Source organism: Bos javanicus, chromosome 10, assembly GCF_032452875.1.
Source record: "Bos javanicus breed banteng chromosome 10, ARS-OSU_banteng_1.0, whole genome shotgun sequence".
Lineage (NCBI taxonomy): Eukaryota > Metazoa > Chordata > Mammalia > Artiodactyla > Bovidae > Bos > Bos javanicus.
The window spans coordinates 80,717,101-80,736,807 of NC_083877.1; the positions used below are offsets into that span (position 1 = coordinate 80,717,101).

Sequence of the window (19,707 nt, forward strand, 5' to 3'; positions counted from 1 at the left end):
TGCTGCTGTAGATAAACTATGTCACCAGAAAGTGTTTCATCATGTTTGCATCAAGAATAGGTGTAAACCTTGGAGATACAATTGAGATTCACTTACAAGAGGGAAAAACTATGAAAAATAAGGTAAAAACTCTTTAGCTTCATATAGCCACAGGAAAACATATTCAGCACATATATGTGCTTTCTTCAACTTCATCATGTAGCAGGCTATTGGTTTAGAAACTGATAATGCCTTACAAGAATACCCAATTCAGATCAGAGACACAAAAAAAGGGGGGGAAAAAATCACTCAGGGGGAAAAATATAACTAAAGAACATTTATTTGTTTTTCACCAAGACTTTATCTTGAGGACGTAACTAAACTGCGCCTCCACTCCCCACTCCAACTTGAAGGAGGATTAGTACAGTGGATGTTATAAAGCAGGTATGAACAGTTTGAGGGACTGGAACCAACGTTAACTGACAAAAACCAACTTCCATCTAAATCATCATAAAAATGTTTAAGTAAAAAAAAAGGGGGCGGGGCAAAGGGGTTTTCAGATTGAACAAGAGCATCACATTTTATCTAATACATTCAATTCTGGCTAGGGTATACCAAAATGGAAACAGGATAACTATAATACAAAACTTCCACTACAGCACACTGCACACACCTGTGTTCCAAGCCCACCCCCGTCCCCCTAATGCTTGCAAACTCAACTATTTCCCAGCCTGTTGGGCCTGTCGACGAAGGAGCACGTAGATCTTCTCTTTAATCCAATCTTTGTTATAAGGCTGGTATGTCTGGGTATCAGCTCGGTAACTGAGGAACAGAAGGATAATAAGCAAAGTTACAATGGTCAAATACCGTCATGTTTTAAAAACTGGAAATTGTTAACTGCTGTAGAATGGCACAGATGTGCACATGTTCATACATGAACATAATGAAAACGTAAAACAGATGATTACATAACTGTTGAATTTTATGCAATATGAAGTTTAGATCATCTAGTACAATCTCACAGCAGAAAAAGAAACTGAGGTCTAGAGATCTTAAGTTAAATGCTCAGTGTGTTACACATCTGCTTCTTGACAAAGTGTGCCCAGAAACCATGTATTCTTTCTCCTTCATAGTTAACTATTCTTATGGTTCCTTCAGTGATTAAAAAACTAACAAAAACTTTAGATTTACTATATTTACTTTGAATCAACTGTAAAAAAAAGGACCTTTAAAAATATGTTGCTACCACAAAGATTTCTTCCCTGGAAAGCATTAACATAAGGAAAATTTTATATACATCCAGTATTTCAGGATTTGCTTATTAATGAACAATGCTAGAGGCTGAGAAGAGTCTGGAGTACAAAGAGTAACATCAGCAATGAAACTCAACAGGATTCCAGGGTTTTTGGAGTACAATGCATCACTTAATAGACAACTCACTCAAGGTATGTTTAGAGGACAAAAAATAGAAATATTCCACTGACCTACAACTGAACAACTACAACCAGCTAAATTGCTGGTTAAGCAATAAATTCATTTTTTAGAGTAAAAAAACTAAAGCTATAGTATAAAAAAAAGAAGATAATAAGCAAGCAGAGATCGCCGAAACACAAAGTACATCACAGTGTTTCAAGGCCATGAGCACTATCATTTTTTAGGTTCTCAGCAAAAAAAATTATAAACATGTAACTACAAATGACAGTAAATACCTCTAAGTGCTAGAAGAGAAGTGTTAATCACTCAGTCGTGTCTGACTCTTTGCGACCCCATGGACTGTAGCCCACCAAGCTCCTCTGTCCATGGGATTCTCCAGGCAAGAATACTAGAGTGGGTAGCCATTTCCTTCTTTAGGGGATCAAACCTGAATCTCCAGCACTGCAGGCAGATTCTTTACCATCTGAACCAACAGAGAAGCCTACAAAGAAGTTGCCAACTCCTAGGTATTGCTTTGGGCACTCATCTGAATAAACTCAATCCTATTTACAACTGTGAGTAGATACAATTCTTATCCCTTTTTAATAAAGGAGGAAACCAAAGTTCAAAACAGCAACTTATTTATTAGCTAAGTGATTTCAGGCAAGGAGTAAAAGCTTAAACACTCCTGACCAGAGTTCTTATTATCTGTGAACAACTGAGCTAGAAACCTATGATCCATTTTTTTTTTGGGGGGGTGGGGGGGTGGAGTTTAACTGCTTTACAACATTGTTAGTTTCTGCTGCACAACAAAGTGAGTCCACGGTGTGTATACACATATCCCCTCCTCTCACCCACTCCTCCTGTCATCCCTGAGCTACAATCCAATCTTTGAAGAGAAACAAACTCCAAAGCAGGAATGCTTTACACCATTATCAAAGTCTTACCCTGAATGGTAAGGTCAGAATGGGGTTCAGTAAAATGCACAAGCTCTCTACTTTTACAGAACATTTTGGCTTTTTACTAACGTCCTTTTGTTACAGTGAGAAATAATCTATAAACTCACTGTAACTCTTCAGATTAAGAGTGCAGGAAAATAAAATTTCTACATGACTATTTTAATTTTATATTCACTATCAAGTACCTCTTAAATCACATTCCCTAATCCCTTCACCCTCCTAGATTCCTCACCTCTTTTCACAACCTCCGACACTTCCTCCCTCACCCTGAATTCCAAATGGCGTCCTCCTTTCTATTTTCCTGAAGTAACTAAAGCCATTAGAAAACCTCCCCAAGCTTCTACCACACCGCCTGCCTTTCCTACTTTACTATTAATGGATTGTCTAAGATCCGATCTAAAGCCATCAATTTTTCCCTCTACTACATCATATTAGCCTGCCAACATACCATTATTTTTCTCACCTTAAAAACAAAATTAAAGGGGGAAAAAAAGTATTTTTTTCTCTAGCTATAACCCCATTTCCCTCCTCTCCTTTTGAGCCAAATTCTACAAAAAAGTTGTCTGTGTTGGCATCCTACAATTCCTCTCTTCTTACTAACTCACTGGAATATATAAAGATTTTACTGCTGTCACTCTAGGGCTTCCTAGGTGGCTCAGACAGTAAAGAATCTGCCTGTAATGAGAGAGACCTGGGTTCAATCCCTGGGTCACAAAGATCCTCCGGAGAAGGGAATGGCAACCCACTCCAGTACTCTTGCCTGGAGAATTCTATATAGCCTGACGGGCTACAGCTAGCTCATGGGGTTGCAAAGAGTTGGACACTACTGAACGACTAATACTTTCACACTTACACTTCACTCTACTAAAACTGCTCTGGAAATCATCAAAGACTTCCACAGGGCTATACCAAATTTCAATTCTCAGTCCTCATTCATTTGATCTACCAAAAATAAGAAGTATCAATACTTTTGAATGGGTTGGTCCACCAAATTCAACTACCTCTACTCTCCTCCTCACCCTCCATTTATTCTTCTGCAGCTTCACAGGCTTCATTTTAGACTGATTTATTCACTGTGCAATCCTCAGTGCCTTGGAACACATATGGTACATAACTGGCACTCAATAAATGTTATATGAACATGTATGTGTCTCTTTCTGTGTGTCAGGCAATAAACAGATCAACTATAAACATTACAAACCAACACAGCATGACATATATACAGCTCTATTGGCCTCAAAATTTTTTGAGTTTTCATATCAAAATAATAATAAAATTATCACATTATAAACACATTTCATTAAAGACCAGAACTGGATCACTTAAATACTCTGAGTGAGCAAAGTCAAATGACTGTAACTGAAACACAATGAAGAGGTGAAGAAAACTGAACTCAAAACTTCCAAGGAAATGCTTATTTTCATCTGGATCTTTTGTGAGACAGCAAGCCCAAGCTTGGTCCCAGTGCTGAAACCCCAAGTGCCTCAGAGTAGGGCCTACATGATTTTCACCCCTGAAAAATGTTTTTTTCTTGTAGCGTAGTATCTGACACATAATGAATATGCCTGGTGACTGAAGCTCTCATTATAAGGTACTTTTCCTCTGTAAAACCTGCTGTACTTAACACTCGGTCTCTCCAACAATGCTGAGAAGATGAAGTATTATAGACTCACATGCTCCTTGTTAACAGTGGTGATAAGTAATTACTATAGAAATTATAATAAGCATAATGTTAGGGGAAAAAAATTTAATTTGACAAAACTCGGAGAATAGAAAAGTTAAGTGTCAAACATACAAACAAACTCATTCTAACATACCAAAATATACATGATCAACATTAGGTGAAATTTAAATTCTATTTCAGTCCTACGTATATTTTAAAAAATCTTGAAAACAGAATAATCTTAGTTTTAATTTAAAGCTAATTGCTTTAGGATAAAGACTATAATTGGGGAAAAAATAAGTAAAAGATTATTTAGTTTAAGGAACAAAGTTCTTGGTTCAAGGCGGATGCACACTAACTGCATCAATTAGCAAAATTCATAAGATTTTCTTGTGCCTTCAGCTTTATGTTGACAATGTATGAGCCACGTGTGGCAGAAATATTAATTACTACATCACAGGTAAAACACAAAGATCTATGTCATGCAGAGTGAGCTCCTAATAGCATAAATCACCTCAAACAAACAAACAAGGTAAAAACACAATTTAAGAGATATGGTGGCTAATACTTACACAAGGCAGCTGAGGTCTGCCAGGTCATCAATAAAATCAAACAACTGACTGATATCATATGTGATAGAGGGGCTGTTGGGATTCATTCTCTTCAGATGTTCTTCATACATTTTACAAACACCTAAGAGAGGGGAAAACCAAGATCTTACAATTGTATGCACTTTAGATGTGAGTAGTGTTACGTGCTTATATCACAATACTTTGTCCCACCCTGTTCATATAGGTCTTTGTGTACCTCCAAATTGATTTCATAAATTTCCTAATAAAAAGTAATAGTCAACCACAGAGTTATCAAAAGCTATCTTAATAAAGCTTGGTTCACTACACTGTGATCAGAAATATCACTTATGAGTTCCTGAATAGAAAGGGTGAATGGAAAGGAAATAAAAACCAGGAAAATTAATTCATTGTGGCCCTAACCCACAGCTACCATCGTACTTAGTGGCAAAAGACAATGCTTTCCCAGTCAGCCTAGAATACCGGCTCCTGTCACTTGTGTCATGCCCAACATTGCACTGGAGGCTCTAGTAAGCGTGATTTGGCGAGGAAAAGGAATAATTGGCATTCACACTGGAGTGGAAGAAGTGTACCTATCTCTATAAATGTATACAGAATACCTTAAGGAAACTGCAAAACACAAACTATTAGAACTAATAAATGAGGGTGGTAAGACTGCATGATGTAAAATCAATATACAAAAGTCAATTGTATTTCTATACCCCAACAATAAAAACACTGAAAATGAAATGAACATCAAGAAAGAATAGAATTCTTACAAATAAATTCAATAAAAGAGACATAAGACACACTGAAAACTGTAAAATGTCACTGACAGTAAAGATTTAACTAAACAGAATGCTATCTCAAGTTCATGGACTGGGTGACTTAATATTAAATACTCCCCCAAATGATCTAGATTCAACAATCCATGACAAAACCTGAGGTACTTCTGTAGAAACTGACAAGATGATCCTAAACTTGACACAGAAATACAGGGGTCCAGGACAGCCACAACAATCTTGAAAAAGAACAAAGTTGGAAGAAAGACTCACATTTCCTCATTCCAGAACTCATCACAAAACTACAAAACTGTAATCAAGGCAGTGTGGTACTGCTTATTCATGAAGACAGGCATACAGATTAATGGAATAGAAACAGGAGTCCACAAATAAACCCTCACATTTATGGTCAACTGTTTTCCCAAAAGGATACCAAGTCAATCAATAGCGAAAGAGTATCTTATCAACAAAGGGTGCTAGGACAACCGTGCGTTCATATGCAAAAGGCGAAACTCGACCCCTCACACCATGCATAAGTCACTCACAATGGCCCAGGAACTGAAATCTAGGTCAAAATTATAAAACTCTTGCAAGAAAATGCAGGCACAAATCTCTGTGACTTTGGATAAGCTTCTTAGATAGGCTGGACTTCATCAAAATTTAGGCCTTTTGTACTTCAGAGGACACTGTCAAAGAAAGTGAAAACACAAGCCACAGACTAGAAGAAAATCTTTGCAAAACATAGATCTGATGAAACAGGGGCCCCAGCCTCTGGGATCGAATGCCTGATGATTTGAGATGGAGCTGATATAACAAAAATAGAAATAAAGTGCACAATAAATGCAATGCCCTCAAATCATCCCCAAACCACACACAGACACCCCTGCCCCCCAATCCCCCACGGTCCATGGAAAAACTGTCTTCCATGAAACTGGTTCCTGATACCAAAATGGTTGGGGACCACTGAGATAAAACTATTATCAAAAATATACAAACAATTCCTAAAACTCAACAATGGGAAAACAAAAAACTCAATTAAAAAACAGGCAAAAGATATGAACAGACACCTCAACAGAGAAGACATACAGGAGGAAAATACGCATTATGAAAAGATGCTCAACATCATGACGTGAGGAAATTGCAAACTGAAATGAGGCATCATTATACATCTATTAGGATGGCAAAAAATCCAAAACACTGACAACACCCAATGCTGCCTCAGGAACTCTCATTCATCACTGCAGGGAATGCCAAATGATACAGCCATGTGAAGACAGCTTGTCTGCTTCTTACAAAGCTAAATACAGTCTTACCGTATGATCTGACAATCACACTCCTCAGTACTTACCGAAAGGAGCCGAAAGCTTAGGTCCACACAAAAACCTACGCAAGAATGTGCATAGCAGCTTACTCACTGACAAAACCCGTAAGCAACCAAGATATCCTTCAACAGGTGATGGATAAACAAACTGTGTTATACCCATACAATGGAGTATTATTCAACAACAAAATGAAATGAGCTACCAGGCCATGAAAGACATGGCGACATCTTAAAAGCATACAACAGAGAATGAGATGGTTGGATGGCATCACCAGTGTGACAGACATGAGTTTGAGTAGGCTCTGGGAGTTGGTGATGGACAGGGAGGCCTGGTATGCTGCAGTCCATGGGGTCACAGAGAGTCAAACACGACTGAGCGACTGAACTGAAGTGAAAGAGCTGATCTGAAAAGGCTACATACTATAATTTCAACCATACAATATTCTGGAAAAGATGAAACTATAAAGACATTAAAAAGATCAGTGGTTGCTGATTAGGGGAGAGATGGGTGAGCAGGTGGAGCACAGGGTATTTTCAGGGTACTAAATATTAGACATGTCGTTGCCCATGTCAAAATCCATACAATGCTCAAAGCAAAGAGTGAACATTAATGCAAACTAGACTTTAGTTAATAATGTATCAGTACCGATTCTACAATTCTAACAAATGTACCACACTAACACAGGATGTAAATAATTGCGAAAACTGGAGGAGTGAAGCAGGGGTTATGACAGAACTGTACTTTCTAATCGATTTTCCTGTAAACCCAAAACTACTCTAAAAAACTAAATCTATTAATTTTAAAAAAGGGATGAGGGGAGGGAAAGCTCTGTATTCCAGACAAATATTAACTACTATAAAAAAGAAAAATAAGAAAGAAAATTACAATTTGGCAACCACTGTGTGAGAACTGCTTCCAGTACTTCCATTCTAACTTTTAAAATGGAAAATAAACCATCATTTCTAATTTAAAAAGAAAAAAAGAGCTAAAAAGCCACAAAAAGGTATGGAAGAAACTTAAACACATTGCTAAGTGAAAGAAGCTGGTCTGAAAAGAGCTACATGTCAATGATTCTAATCTATGACATTCTGGAAAAAGCAAAACAATGGAGGTAGCAGGGAGTGAGGTGAAGAGGGAGGACTAGGGGAACACGGGATTTTTAGGGCAGTGAGAATATCCTGAACATTACAGTAAGATACTGTAATGGTGAATACATGACATTACACATTTGGCAACACCCACAGCACTGCACAACACAAAAAATGAATCCTCAAATGAATCCCAAAACGAACTATGGACTGTATTCTGCTTCATCAACTGTAACAAATGTACCATACCTCATTTTTTTTTTGGGGGGGGGGGGGCGCGCAGGGAGGGGTGTGTGTGGCATACAGGACCTTAGTTCCCTGACCAGGGGAACCTGAGCCCTCTGCATTGGAAGCAGTCTTAATCACTGGACTACCAGGGAAGGTGTCATTAATAGAGGAAACTGGGGATAGGGAGAAGTACATGTGAACCCTCTGTACTTTCTGTTCAATTTTTCTTTAAACCTACAACTGCTCTAGAAATTAAGTGTATTAATTTTTAAGTTAGGTTTCCCTAAAATCAGCAAAGGTTAGTAAAGAGTATTGCAGAATCAAAGGCCAAACATAATAAATATAGATAAAGCAAAAATCTAGAGTGTGTGCACGAAGTCTACCTTAATGGCAAGTAAGGCTATTAGGAGAGGAAGGGACTTGAGAAAAGGAAAGAACAAAAGCTTTGCTCGTCTTTAAAGATTAGAATAGAATCTGAGGAGCCATCTCTGATTATGAGTAGCTTTTTGTCCCATGGAGGTCTACCCACCATTGGTTTTGAGATTTTTTTTTAAGAAGAGATTTTTAAGCCTAATCCAATTAGCTTCAGATAATCAACAATTCCAGGGACATGCCAGCACCAAATTTTATATTTCTATAAAATCTTTGCAGGAAGAGGTGAAGCATGTGCAATTTGCTAGAAAGGGTGCAGGGTGTACACAAATGGTTTACTGGATGTAATGAAAGGACATGGGATGAATCCAGTTTGTGATGATCCAATCTATGTGCTCTCATCTAATGGTTTATTGAGGGTTAATACCTCCCTTCAGGGTGGTGCCAGCTTATCAAATGTACAATAAATTATACTGATTTGGTTCCATTTACCTTTATTCACTGAGCTAAGTTTTTATTTCTTAACATTCTGATGGACTGTAACCTTAGCTTTTCATGTTTGTTTAGTAACTAGACTATTAGGTTGTGTAGGCACTATTAGGTTTCTCAAGCCTGTTTTAGTAACTCTATTGAGTTTAACTAGACTATATAAGGGATACCTGTAAAATATTTACACAGCACAGTAACAAAATAATACATAACAAACAAAGAATATTTACAAAACAAGCAGAGGCCTGGGAAACTCACTATATATATGAGCTTGATTCTAAAAAGTAAACATAATAGTGAACGTCAGGTAAACAAACTCAAGACACCTGAGAGTCTCAGCACTTACCACTCTCACCCTGGGAGCAAGCATGGACCAGCTGGTGTGGATGCCAGCTAGCGTGGGGGCCAGAGACTCTATAGCCCATCCCACCTCCAGCCCCCATCCCCTCACCACCCCCAAAAACAAAGTCAATGACTTCTACCCTTTGATTAGTGTTTAAACTCACCTTCCATACACTCATTCACAGATTCATAGTCAGCGTAAGTTCTGCCTTCTGGCCTCTTGGTAGGCTGTACCAGCAAGATGGTGTGAGACTGCAGAGGGAAAAATGATATCAATGTAAGTTTCTAACTCAGTATTTGAGAAATTCATAGTATGGGATAAAATCCCCATTACCATACAATTTTCGTTGGTTATTAAAACACTATTAATCAGAGTGCTCTTTCTGCAGTATTGATGCCTCTGCCCAAGTGCAGAGCCAGAAACTGGATTCACAACTTTTCTCTAAGGTCTCTTCGTCTCCCAGTCCTTAACAACTGCTGTCTCAAACTCTTATTGCACTTACTGCCTGTTAAATTCTTAGCATAAACTACCTTGTACTGTTTTTTCTCTTTTGCACCTTTCTTCCCAGCCAGATTATAAACCTGCTTGGGTGTTCTATCTCCACTGGTCACTCTAATCCCATTAGGTTCCTAATGAAAACAGATATGGGTTGATGAAAGGAGAAAAAAAGGAAAACACTATAATGATTACAAGCACTTTATCAATCTATGTTTTTTCTAACTTTAGCACTACAGTGAAATCACATCTTATCCAGAGATTAGACTCAAATATTAAAGGTGTAAGATAAACTGGCAATGTAAAATTTGTATATACAGTTAACGTTACCCTAGAAAATCCATTAAATTATTCACCCAGTAGGTGACTCACTATAAGGGGTTGTGTTATACTAAAATATTGTATTTTTAAGCACTAGAATCACAAAATAGCTAGAGGATGATGACACAGGAAATGTGAATATGCCTAAAGAACAGCAGATCCTTTCATCTTCCATCTCACCCTCAATGGGGAGCAGGCTTTTGTTCGTGGGTCTATTTCAGGTTTTCTCAACTCTGGCACTATTGCATCAGGGGCTGGAAGATTCCTTGTTGCAGAGGCTGTCCCGTGCATTGAAGGATGACAGTATTCCTAGCCTATTCCCAGTAAATACTGCACTCCCACGCCCTCCTCCCAATGTGTGACAACTAAAAATATCTTCAGAACATTGGTCTGTTGAAAGCATAACCCCTTCTGGGTTTTTTTTGCCAAGTGTGTAAGGTTCACTAAATTCAAATATGATGTAACCTCACTGTAAACCCAATGCTAAATCAAACTATTTATAATCTTCGGGATATGGTGAAGGATAGGGAAGCCTGGTATCCCAAAGAGTTGGACACGACTGAGCGACTGAACAACATATTCTTCTCTTCTGCTGTACTAGTTTTTAATAAAAAACAAACAAACCTCTTAAGGACAGGAACCAAACGTTCTGAAATGATCAGACTTTTTAATGACCAACAAACTGCAGCTGAAATAGCTGATATGTAGAGCTTCAGAATAAGCACTGCCCCCGCCCAAACAGAACACTGAACACAAAAAAAGGAATTTCTCATACTCCTCCCTCTCCATCAAGAAGTGAGTCATTCTGATTAAAAGTTTGAGAGGATCTGAGATAGAACTCGATGACAAGAGATGAAAAGTAATTCTCACCTATAAAGACCTGAACACAGTCAAGGCCTTTCTTAAATAGTGATCAAAAGTCAGGGAAAACAGAATGTTAGATTACTGGTTATTTAAAAACCATCAATAGTTTCAATGGCTCATATGTTGAGAAGAAAGTAATTTTATAGAAACTATACTAACATTCCTGTAAAAGGACCTGTCCCACATGCTAGGCAGACCAGTTGCTACTACATTAATTTTCTTATTTTAATGAGAAATAAAGGACCAATTCACTTAAGAGTAAAGATATGAAAATGGCTATACAATGGCTGCTTTTTATATTTACCCTTAAAGTGAACCTGAACTAAGTTTACTATTCTTAATACTTACTGCCCAAAGCAAAGCTTAAAAATTAGGAACAAGGAATAACTAAATTTACAAAACTGTAAACAAAATTATCAGATTTTTCCTTCTTCTGAACAGATTTGGTCCGGCATTCCTTAGGTTACTCTTTCTTAGGGGAATGACCAGTAATAAATAAATAAGCAATAAAAATATAAGTACATACAGGAATATATATATATATATATCTGCCACAATAGAAAGATAACATTGTGAAACCTAAATCACAAAAAAAAGTTATGCAGAATTACCTTAATAATATCCTATTCTGTTTACCAAGCAGTTATGATTCACTCTAATGAAGAGTTAATCTGTTTTTAAAGTCTCACAAACATGAACCCTAAGAATAGTCATTCTACTGTTACAGAAATACTACAATACATACAATTGCTTCTTGAGTTTTAAATGCATCTCTCAAACTACCAAAAAAGAAAGGAAGAATAAAAGAAAAGAAATTGAACCAATATTTAAGACTTTTGAACCAGTATTCACTTTAAATACAAATTTCAATTTTCAATTCTACATGAAATGATAAAGAATTATAACTGATAACTGCTCAATGATAATGGGGTGTTCATATTAACTGCTGTCGTATCCCCAGATTTTAATCTAAGCATTTAAAAATAATACCAAATAAAGGCAGAGAAAGAAGGAAACTCCGAAGTGAAATGACTTGCTCAAGGTCACACTGCTAGTTAAGACAGGAACTGGAAATCCAATCTCCTAATTCCCAGTCTTCCTTGGGAGACTATGTTGGGTCAAACACTAACCTATCTCAATCCAGAAAACTACGACCTGAAAAAGTTCCTTGTTAACAACAGCTGCATGATTTGTTAATCTGCAGCAACCAGAAAACGAAAATTGAAGTGTGGAAGTAACCACGATTCCTTGGAATCCTCGTGAGCATCTCCTTTTTGCAGATTACAAAATCCACACACAAGCCAAAAAAACCACCCTTCCCACCCATTCCACTCAGATTCTAAGCAAAGTGGACCCTGAGCTGAATCTATCTTTTCAGCTTCCAGACCCAAAAGACTATAAAGATAAGCACAGGATGGCTGGCTGGGGGGTGGGGGGACACCAAATCGGCCTCTAAAGGTCTTAGAAAAGAGGGAAAATGTATTTTTTCCAAAAAAGGCAGAGCCCAGAAAAACAAAAGGGTATATGGTCGGAAAAGCACGCTACAAAGCAAAGATGTTCCCTCCCGGTCCACACGGGGGATGCAGTAGATTCAGTCTGTCAGCTTCGAGACGGAATTGTCAAACATCCCTCGGCCATTGTTCCTATAGTAGGCTGAGGCGTTTGGAGGAAAAGGGAAGCACCCCCATGCCTGCCTCTACCAAGCAGCAGTCGGAAGAAAGAGCAACCTCCGCAACGCACGCCTCGCCCGAGCCAGCAGGCCGGCGCGCAACCGCGGGGCGGACCCGGGACCCGGGGCCTAGCGCCAGGCCCAGTGTCTCCGCGGCGGGAAGGAGAAGGGGAGCCCCACACACAAGCTGAAGGGCCGAGCAGCAGCAAGCTCGCGCTGGACGGGGTGGGGAGATGTATGGGCGGGGGTCGCCCCGCGGGGGTTGGGGGTTCGGGGAGCCGGTTAGGCCTTTCTCACCATCGCGCCAAAGTCTCCCGCTGCAGCCGATGCCGACTCCGCCGCCGCACACGAGCTTACCCGCAACGCCGCCAACAGCCAATCCCCGCGAGAGGAGCCGCCGGAAGTCGTCAGAGGCGCACCGCGAAAGAACCTTTCGGACCATAGAGGCTCACAGATTTCCGGCAGCTAGAGCAGAGAGTGACTCTGTTTCAGCCATCTTGGTTAAGGGAAAGGAAGCACACAGGAAACGTATCGGAACTTGAAAAATAAGCACTTTTTTCTAGAAACGATCTTCGGTATTCGCGTTATTAGATGCGCGGCTAAAGTGATCACCGGTATAGACAGTGACACAAGCCATCTTTCAGTGGCCCCACTCAAAAATGGCGGCTGTATAAGAACCCTGGGGCATAGGTCGGTTGTAACCCCGGAAGTACCCTTCTAAAGGAGGGGGCTGTAAGGCAATCCGGAAGTGGATGTAATGAAGAGGTGCCACTTGGCGGCCATGGCAGCTGTAGTATCGGTGGCTCCGGGTCAAGGCCCCTCGGAGTGGAGTAACATGGGCAGCACTGGGTATAGGGTAGAGACAGCTTTGTATCAGCTTCACTGCTGAACTCCACTACCCGCCATTACCGGCCTGCAGGACTCCTTTCCCCACTCTAGACTTGGAGGAGAGTTTGCCGTGATTGGTGGGCTGGTCCCGGAGCTGCGGGGGGTGGGCGATCACCTGCGGGGGTGCCCCAGGGAGATAGGGGAGCAGGGAGAACGAACTAGTTCACTTGGGTTTTCGTCCTTTTCTTGCTGCCATCGGGAACATTGCTTGTGGAGGAAGTAGGCCCATTGTGCTGCCCGTATTCCGACGATTGAACCAATAGCTCCTTCGTATAGTTTCCCATTGACTTCTCATCTCTGTTAACCCATGGGAATCCAGTGACTGGTATATGAAAACTTACGGGCTGGGACCTAAGATTGCTGAAAGTTGACTCTAGTATCAGCAAAAGGCGGGCTCTTTACAGGTACGTTCAAGAGAGAAGTGCCTCGTGAACGCATCTGCAGGTGGGGAGGACGAGAACTGGAAAGTCCACCTGTTCTCTTGGAACAATCACACGTGTTTAAGGACCCGAGCTCCCGAAAAATTATAGACTAGTGGTATTGGATGAATAAAGGAAGCAGAATGGATGATTTCATCTCCATTAGCCTGCTGTCTCTGGCTATGTTGGTGGGATGTTACGTGGCTGGAATCATTCCTTTGGCTGTTAATTTCTCGGAGGTAAGCGCACAGTTTTCTATTTTCTATCAGCTGTCAGGATGGCAGCTAGGAAGTAGTGACAGTTGAAAGGGAAGCTGCTTCCCCATTTAATAGCAGAGCTAAAGGTCTTCTTAAGGATGACTTTTTTCAGAAGAGGCAAAACATTTAATAATAGAAACAAACCTCTTATTTAGCACGAGTTCTTAACGGAGAGGGGTAGGGGCGGGAAGTGGTGGATCCACTGAAGATCCTTGGGTACTCTGAACTTCCTGAAATTGAATACCAAAATTTGGGACTCTGTACATTTTCCGGGAAAGACACCATAATGTTATTTTGATACCCAGAAGTTTCAAAGAATCAAGGTTCTGGATTGCTGTCAAAATATACATGAAGAATATTGTTTGTTCATATGAGTTGAAATCAATATAATTTCTTTTTGAGAAAATCAGGCATAGCTTTTTGGGAAAAGGTTTTTTTTTTTTTTTGGATACTTGTAATTAGAATGAAGTAAGGAAAAAAACTAGATTGTTCTTAACTCAAACTTCCTTTTAAAGGAGAACATTGGATAGGTTTTTGAAATTGTTTTCAAATCTGTTTTCTTAGAAATGAATTTTTTTGTTAGTATGGTTTGACATTTTGTTTTAATTTCTTTGGTTCTTTATTATCACTTGAAGGAACATTAACAGGGAAGAAAGATAGATAAACGTATTGTTCAATGGAAGTGCAGATGGATTCTTTGGGCTGTTGTAAGGAGTTCACAGCTTGCACAGTGCTCAAAGATTAGGGGAGAAAAACTACTGCATTCAGGATTTCTTAAGTATACCTTGATGTTCAACAGTAAGATAGTTTCACTGTCAGTCCTGAAAGTGCTTTCAAAGAAAAGGGAAGTGGAGAATGGTCTGAAGTAAAGGAAAGGTATAGATGAGCTGTGAGGTAGACCTTGAGTTAACCTGAGGGAAGAGAAGGCATTGGTGGTAAAGAAAATAGCCTGTGGGTGAGAAAAAAGTTGGGACTAGGTGTTATGAGTTTAAGAAATAAACCCCGTAGTCAGATAGAAGGGGGACTTGAATTGCTGCTGCTCCTTATCTGTTTCCTTTTTGTTTTTGGTTTCTTTTAGCATCTAATGACAGAGAAGGCAATGGCACCCCACTCCAGTACTCTTGCCTGGAAAATCCCATGGACGGAGGAGCCTGGTGGGCTGCAGTCCATGGGGTCGCTAAGAGTCGGACACGACTGAGCGACTTCACTTTCTCTTTTCACTTTCATGCATTGGAGAAGGAAATGGCAACCCACTCCAGTGTTCTTTCGTGGAGAATCCCAGGGACGGGGGAGCCTGGTGGGCTGCCATCTCTGGGGTCACAGAGTCAGACACTACTGAATCGACTTAGCAGCAGCAGCAGCAGCAGCATCTAATAATAACATTGAACTACAATTTTTTGAGCATATACATTACCTAATTTCATTAAAAAAAAACAACAACAGTGAGGTACAGATGAGGAGACTGAGACTTAAATTATGTGACTTGGACAAGTTTATGAAATGTGTTAGAATCAGAGCTGATCTAGATTTTCTGGCTCAGAACAGTTCTTAGCCACTCTGTCCCTTGAGGCGTAGTAGTCCATATAGCGAATCTAGCCTACAGATGTATTTATTTATTTGGCTGCACCAGGTCTTAGTTGTGGCCTGCAGGATCTTTAGCTATAGCATGTGGGATTTTTTTTTTTTTTCTTCAGTTGTGTCATGTGGGATCTATTTCCCTGACCAGGGATGGAACCCAGGCCCCTGCATTGCAAGCACGAAGCTTCAACCGCAGGGCCACCAGGAAAGTCCCTGGATTTACTTCTTTAGATTAGCAGAGTATCGATTTTATTGTTACTGTTTTTTTGTCTTTATTCCTCAAAGTAACAGTTGGCTAGAGCTGAGTAGTGGTAGATTGTCATGGTCCTTCTTGGCTGTGAAGCCTGCTTCACTCATTTGAGCTACCTGCCTGCCCAGTACTTTGTGAGTGTGCTGTATCTCCTCTGACTAAATCATGAAAAAAGAGTAAGAGTGTCAATTGCTCAGTCGTGTCTGGCTCTTGACAAACCCATGGACTGTAGCCTGCCAGGCTCCCCTGTCCATGGAATTCTCCAGGCAAGAATACTGGAGTGGGTTGCCATTTCCTTCTCCAGGGGGTCTTCCTGACCTAGGGATTGAACCTGGGTTTCCAGTACTGCAGGAGGATTCTTTAACACTGGGCCACCAGGGACTGAGTCTTCTAATTACATTAGAATTGAATTGACATTATTAGGGCTGACATTTGTGAAGTTTAAATTGGTTTGTATATTTAAAGCCTCAGTAGAGATAACATTTATGAAGAATTATAATTAATTCAAATAAAAGACTGATAAAACTTTTTATTTCTATAAAATTCCTTGACCTTTCCAGTTTCAGTATTTTCTCAAACTGTTTTCAGTGATTTTTGCAATATGCAGGTATATGCTATCCTCTTTTCTCACTTAAGGAAATGTGTCCATGAGTGGTGTAATTAACTAGGCCACTAATAAAGATAATTAGTATGATATGTCATTTATGGCTTTCTAAATTGATGGTCAGATGGTCTTTTTCCAGCTGTAGTTCTTTTTTTTTTTAATATTTTATTTGTTTATTTTATTTGTTTTTATTTCTTTCTTTGACCGTGTTAGGTCTTAGTTGCAGCATGTGGGATCTACTTCTCTGGCCAGGGATGGAACCCCTGGCCCCCTGCTTTGGGAGCATGGAGCCTTAGCCATGGACCACCAGGGAAATCCCCCCAGCTGTAGTTCTTGAAATGCTATAACTCACCATTCATATCTATTCATTATTACAGCAGGACCAATGCATTTTGAGCTGTTAGGATAAAAAAATTAAAGTTATATATAACTTAGTCAAAGACATTTTAGAATTCAGCTGGCGATTTTTGTCTCCTAGGAATTAGCATTTTTTTCCAGACAGATTATACTATTATTATAAATCAACATATTGTGAAACTGCTGCCGCTGCTGCTGCTGCTAAGTCGCTTCAGTCGTGTCCGACTCTGTGCGACCCCATAGATGGCAGCCCACCAGGCTCCCTGTCCCTGGGATTCTCCAGGCAAGAGCACTGGAGTGGGCTGCCATTTCCTTCTCCAATGCATGAAAGTGAAAAGTGAAAGGGAAGTTGCTCAGTTGTGCCCGACTCTTAACGACCCCATGGACTGCAGCCCACCAGGCTCCTCTGTCCATGGGATTTTCCAGGCAAGAGTACTGGAGTGGGGTGCCATTGCCTTCTCCGATTGTGAAACTAGTAGATAATAAATCTGTAAAAAATGAACTTCATTCACGAAGACCAAGAAACAGAGTTTCTATCCTTAGAGAATAGCTCCCCAAATTCCTACATTGACTAAACAATTTTTCTTTTTAAGGATGTGTAGCTTTTCTTTGGGACTGGAGTTATTTATAAATAAAAGGACCAATAAATCTAATTTATCTTGTAGTTAACTTTCATTTATATGAGAAGATGTTTTTATTCATGTTCTTAATCTAACTACTACTTTGTCTTTCAGCACTTTTTTCTTCAGAATTTCTCAGAGCAGGAACAAAAGATCAATAAAGCCATTAATGATGGCAGGATTAGTATTTAGAAATGAGATAAAGTCAAGTAGTTTGAAATTACTGTGGCAGTGGTATCTGTCTGCCATGTCTGACCATCATGAGGTATGTGTGGCATTGATTTCTTAGTCACCTTCTCCAACATGCCTTGTCCCCAAACCAACTTTCTCGATTGATGGTTTTGTAACTTCCTTATGCCTAAATGGGGGTTCACATATGGCGCTAATGGTAAAGAACCCACCTGCCACTGCAGGAGACACAAGAGACTCAGGTTTGGTCCCTGGGTTGGGAAGATCCCCTGGAGGAGGGCATGGCAACCCACTCCTGTAATCTTGCCTGGAGAATCTCACAGACAGAGGAGCCTGGCAGGCCACAGTCAGTAGGGTTGCAAAGAGTTGGATACGACTGAAGTGTCTCAGCATACATGCATGCCTAACTGATTTCTAGAATAAAGGAACAAAATCTCTGATTCTCAAATGCATTTATAAGTGACTGATAATCAAGATATTTTCTTCTTCAGCATATGAGCAGGAGAAAAATTAAACTTGTAAAAGCAGCTGAAACATGCTTTATACAAATAAGGTTTTGTTGGATAAAGGAATTGGACACACTAGCAACTACATTGTGTTTTTAAGATTCAGCTGTTGAGCAGTTTTCTTTGGCTCTACGTGAAAATGCTATATAAGTAGGTTGAGAACCTGTGGCTTAACATTTTGTTGTTGTTCTTTAGTCTCTAAGTCGTTTCTGACTCTTTTTGTGACCCCCATGGACTGTAGTCTGCCAGGCTCCTCTGTTCATGGGATTTCCCAGTCAAGAATACAGGAGTGGGTTACCTTCTCCAGGGGATCTTCCTGACCCAGGGATCAAACCCGCACCCCCTGCATTGTAGGCAGATTATTTATTGCTGAGCCACCTGTGAAACATTACCTAGGATAAACAGCTCATCAGGTGCTCTGATGAGTGAAGTTCAGATGGCTAGAGTGAGATTTTAGATCAGTGATCGGAGGATTATCATTTACCTGAGCATGTCTCCGCTTTGTAACAGAGCTGGTAACAGAAAGCAAAGCATTTGCCCAGAGCTCTAGGGCAGCACTCCTCAAACTCTGGTGCTTGACCAGTTTTATCTTTAACTTCATTCCTTTGCAGAGCAGTATACTTGTGAAAATAAAATGGGAAAAAAGGCATACAGAATACAAGCCCAGGTGTAGTATCGTGAGATTTAACAGACATATAACTACTCCTATAGTTGTAAAGATCATATTGCTATAACATTTTTCAAAGACTTCCTCTCATGTTGTACTTGGTGGTGGTGGTTTTAGTCGCTTAGCCATGTCTGACTCTTTGTGACCCCATGGACTGTAGCCCCCCAGGCTTCTCTGCCTGTGGGATTTCCCAGGCAAGAATACTGAAGTGGCTGCCATTTCCTTCCTCAGAGGATCTTTCTGACCCAAGCCTCGAACCCGCAGGTCCTGCATTTCAGGCTGCCTCCTGCATTGGCAGGCGTATTCTTTACTACAGCCCGTACTTGTTGCAGACGATTTTGGATTATAATGCCACATTTTTTCATGTGTTAAAACAGTATAGATCCATAGATATCCAGATGTCCAGATGAAAGTAGTGTTACTCCTATCTCAATAAAGTTTTTAAGGTAATTAGTAATGCACTCATTTCAAAAGGAACTGTCTGAGACAGTGTAGTTCAAAATCAGTGTTGCACAAACTGTTTTAACATCCAACTCTCTTCTGTTAAATGGCCTTGTAGGATTGTTGTGAGAATGTAAGGAAATAAGAACAGGGCTTAATAATGGATCTAGAACATAAGAACTTTAGAAAACATTGAGGATTATTCTCAGTACTGATTGTGAAAACTTTCTAAAGATTTTCATTTTTATAACTTTGTTCTAAATTATTCTCGACCCAGGGATTGAACCCAGGTCCCCCGCATTGTAGGCAGATTCTTTACTGTCTGAGCCACCAGGGAAGTCCTCTAAATTATAATTTTAAAACCTTTTCTTTTGG

The 19,707-nt window shown here is 39.9% G+C and overlaps 2 protein-coding genes across 3 annotated transcripts in view; one reads left to right on the forward strand and one right to left on the reverse strand.

Moving 5' to 3' along the window:
* Positions 1–303: 303 nt before the first annotated feature.
* ERH (ERH mRNA splicing and mitosis factor) lies at positions 304–12,967 on the reverse strand. The gene is made up of 4 exons (XM_061429242.1): positions 12,854–12,967; positions 9,371–9,458; positions 4,587–4,707; positions 304–801 (listed from the first exon to the last, which is right to left on the reverse strand). The coding sequence occupies exons 1-4, from the start codon at positions 12,854–12,856 to the stop codon at positions 699–701; spliced, it is 315 nt and encodes a 104-aa protein (XP_061285226.1). The 5' UTR covers positions 12,857–12,967; the 3' UTR covers positions 304–698.
* Positions 12,968–13,050: 83 nt separating this feature from the next.
* Positions 13,051–19,707, forward strand: part of SLC39A9 (solute carrier family 39 member 9) — a 49,966-nt gene continuing 43,309 nt past the window's right edge. For both annotated transcript variants that reach the window (XM_061429240.1, XM_061429241.1), the window contains exon 1: positions 13,051–14,102. In XM_061429240.1, the coding sequence (XP_061285224.1) occupies positions 13,989–14,102 (114 nt within the window). In that variant the 5' untranslated portion in view covers positions 13,051–13,988. The remainder of the gene's footprint in view (positions 14,103–19,707) is intronic.

Coding starts and splice junctions, on each gene's coding strand:
- ERH (XM_061429242.1), bottom strand. Junction 4,708..9,370: donor TGTGAATGAGTGTATGGAAG/GTGAGTTTAAAC, acceptor CCCCTCTCTTAG/GTGTTTGTAAAATGTATGAA. Junction 802..4,586: donor GCAGACCTCAGCTGCCTTGT/GTAAGTATTAGC, acceptor TCTGTTCCTCAG/TTACCGAGCTGATACCCAGA.